Genomic DNA, 3,129 nt, shown 5'->3' on the forward strand with positions numbered 1-3,129 from the left:
CTCTTTTTCTCTATTTTATTTATATAACACTGTGCTGAATAGAACTTCACACACTGATTCTCTTTTTCTCTATTTTATTTATATAACACTGTGCTGAATAGAACTTCACATACTGATTATCTTTTTCTCTATTTTATTTATATAACACTGTGCAGGATAGAAGTTCACACACTGATTCTCTTTTTCTCTGTTTTATTTATATAAGATCGTGCAGAATAGAACTTCACATACTGATTCTCTTTTTAAAATACATCACATTGCACACATTGAACCTTTTGTCGGCTTGTTTCATCACATCCACAAAGTCTTCATCCTCAAACAGATTCCCTTCCTTCCCCAACCATTGATTTGGCTGAGGTGTCACTGTTGTTGTAGGCATTAGCAGACACAGTGGAACCCTGGGTGCCCATTTTATATGATAAATGAGCTTACCATACCAGACACTGAAATATCCCAAACACGGAGCTTTCACTTATTTCTTTCACATATGAATCATTTATTTGTTGTATTTTTTTTTATGTCTACTTTTTTTAAAAGCAAAATCCTTTTAATTTTTTGGGAGGGAGGAGGGAGGGGGGGGTATGTGCAGATGGTTATTGGAGCCGATATCTGTTGTATCAATCGGCCCTAATGACGTGTTGCTTCTATTTGCAGTTTATCATGAAGCTTTGAGCCCAGAACCTCCTTCATATGTTTATCCCACATGGAGTGCCAAGCCTGAGCCTCCAGCATGACGTCATTGTCGGATCAGTGAACTAAAACAATCAACCTCACTCCCCTGCTCCTGTTCCCAACCCGCTCAGGCTCAGCTCCAGACCCCGCACTCCGCGCACACAGACCCGGGCTCTGCGTTGTTATCGTTGCCCCCCCTCCACCACCACCACCACCGCCGCCCCTCCTCCTCCGCACTCGGTTCTCGTTCGCGACCCATCCAGCACCTCCAACCCAACAGGAGCAGAACGGCCCCGTCTGTCCGACTGCAGGAATCAGCATGTCTGCTCAGCCCGGCGAGGAGCTAGGCTCGGACGGGAGGTGGTTCGGGGATGACCGTGAGAGGAACGGCCTGTTCGGGGAGGAATTCAAGCAGAGGGGCGGCGATGCGACGGCCGACCTGGATCATCAACGATTTCATCCTTTCCAGGAGGACGGGGAAAGGCCTCCCGTTGCTATGGAAACTGCATCCACAGGTAAAACTTGTTCTTATGGAGCCCGATGCAAATATCCAGGCCCGCAGCACGGAGATCTGGTCCCAACGTGCCGAAAATAAAAACAAAACGCGTCGCTGTTCAGGTGTAAACAGACTGAGTCAGATGGCCTGAATTTACTCTGAAGGTTAAACTTCAAACCTTAAAAATAGACAAACAAAAATAAAAAAGACTTGTAAACGTCGATCAGGGGTGAAACATGATAAAAGAAGCATCTAATCCGAATCCAGAGGAAATGTACATATAGAGTAACCCACTGAACCTGGATCACATGCATTAAACATAATATTGTCCAAATCCAGCCATGAAAAACAGGAAGAGATGCAGAAATAAGTGTATAGCATTAAACTCTCATTGTTCAAAACTAAAACAGATTATCATCCCCATAATCTGCTGTATTCGCTTTATCAACATATACATTAGGTTATGGTGTCTCATGTGAAGTGAAGAGAAAAGAAGTTTCATTGTATTAAAATCAATCTGAATGAGTCTGAGCCCATATCATGATATAACTTAAGGTTTACTGCAAAGGTGTGTTTTTGTTGGGGAGATTACAAGGAACTCAGTCTGAAGTCCCTCAGCCTCTAACAGCTCAGGTTGCTATTTTTAATCCCGTAGTAGCATGGCTCTCTGTTTGCTGGCTGTGCAGAACTAAAGCCCTGCACTTTTATTCATGAATCCAGTAAAAAATTCATGATCATGCTTAAAAAAAAAAAGGCAAAGATCCTCTTGTGCCCTCTTAGGCTGTTTCCTTTGCTTTCTGCAGGTGCTCAAAAAACACTTTCAGGTAGCCTTATTTTCTATAAACAATTGTGGAGAATACAGACTTATGTTTCTAGAAAATGAAATAAAGTACACTCTTTGTGCTCATTTCAGAGATGATCCTCTCACTTTTAGTTTTCTATTAAGTAAGTTAAGTCGGTGCTGTGGTGTGGTAACAGTCTGCCAGACAGGCTGTGTAGGTGAACGCAGACAAGCAGAGTTTATTTTGGTTCCTAAAATGAAAGGAAGTCGCCATGATGTCGCCCTGACTTTCACTAAACGGACTGAGAGGATTAATCCGTCCTTTTCCTTTGTTCTTTGTGGGGACATTGCATCAGAGTCTATGGAGCAGGGTGGATGTGTCCCTCCTAAGCAGATGTAGTCTCCTCTGAACTCTCTTAAAGACACCACATAGATTCAGCAGCCTTTCCACACTGCATCCCTGAAGCTTTATTTAAAAAAAGACTTTCTTTGGTCTGGGTTAATGAATACAATCTGCTAGCAAAGACTTATCTGTCTGACGCTGCAACTCTCTACAATCGATCCATGTCCATCCTAAATCTTCACAACAGTGATCTACCTGCAGAACCGGATAGTGCTGACTTCATGTGCACTAATTTACCCCGGGGCTGGGTCTAACCACTGGATCTTGGACAGAACAGGACAGCTGAGCCTTCTTTATGTCCAAGTTCTGTGTCAAGATGAAGTGACTTTATACTGCAGCTCGTCGTCTGGCTCCAGGAGGTCTTATTGTATATTCTACTCTCGAACGTTGCTGTAGAATTGGCATAGATTTTATAATATTCAGCTTGTCATTGAAGGGAAAGTGACTATGGTCTAATATTTTTTCCAGTACTTGTTTTGTTATATATATATATTTGTTTTTTATTAGTCATTAAGAGCATAATTTAACTATTAAGGAGTGTATTCATTAATATATACAAGTGACTATAAAATGTTCTACTTTAAATGTTGATGATGTGATTTTCAAACTAAATGCATTTTAGTACATTCCCTCTGTATCACTGCTCACTTTAGAAAAATAGCATTTTTATTATGATAGAGAAACATTTATTGAGACTGATCAGATTTGATATATACACACACACACATATATATATATATATATATATATATATATATATATATATATATATATATA

At 40.7% G+C, this 3,129-nt stretch overlaps 1 protein-coding gene and 1 pseudogene across 1 annotated transcript in view; one reads left to right on the plus strand and one right to left on the minus strand.

The window, feature by feature from the left end:
- The window catches only part of LOC107084399, a 33,859-nt pseudogene extending 32,866 nt beyond the window's left edge, over window positions 1-993 (minus strand).
- rtn1 (reticulon 1) overlaps window positions 808-3,129 on the plus strand; it is a 27,701-nt gene continuing 25,379 nt past the window's right edge. The window contains exon 1 of the mRNA XM_015374224.1: window positions 808-1,187. Within this exon, the coding sequence (XP_015229710.1) occupies window positions 992-1,187 (196 nt within the window). The 5' untranslated portion in view covers window positions 808-991. The remainder of the gene's footprint in view (window positions 1,188-3,129) is intronic.

The sequence above is a fragment of the Cyprinodon variegatus genome, unplaced genomic scaffold (assembly GCF_000732505.1).
Source record: "Cyprinodon variegatus isolate N-32 unplaced genomic scaffold, C_variegatus-1.0 Scaffold99, whole genome shotgun sequence".
Lineage (NCBI taxonomy): Eukaryota > Metazoa > Chordata > Actinopteri > Cyprinodontiformes > Cyprinodontidae > Cyprinodon > Cyprinodon variegatus.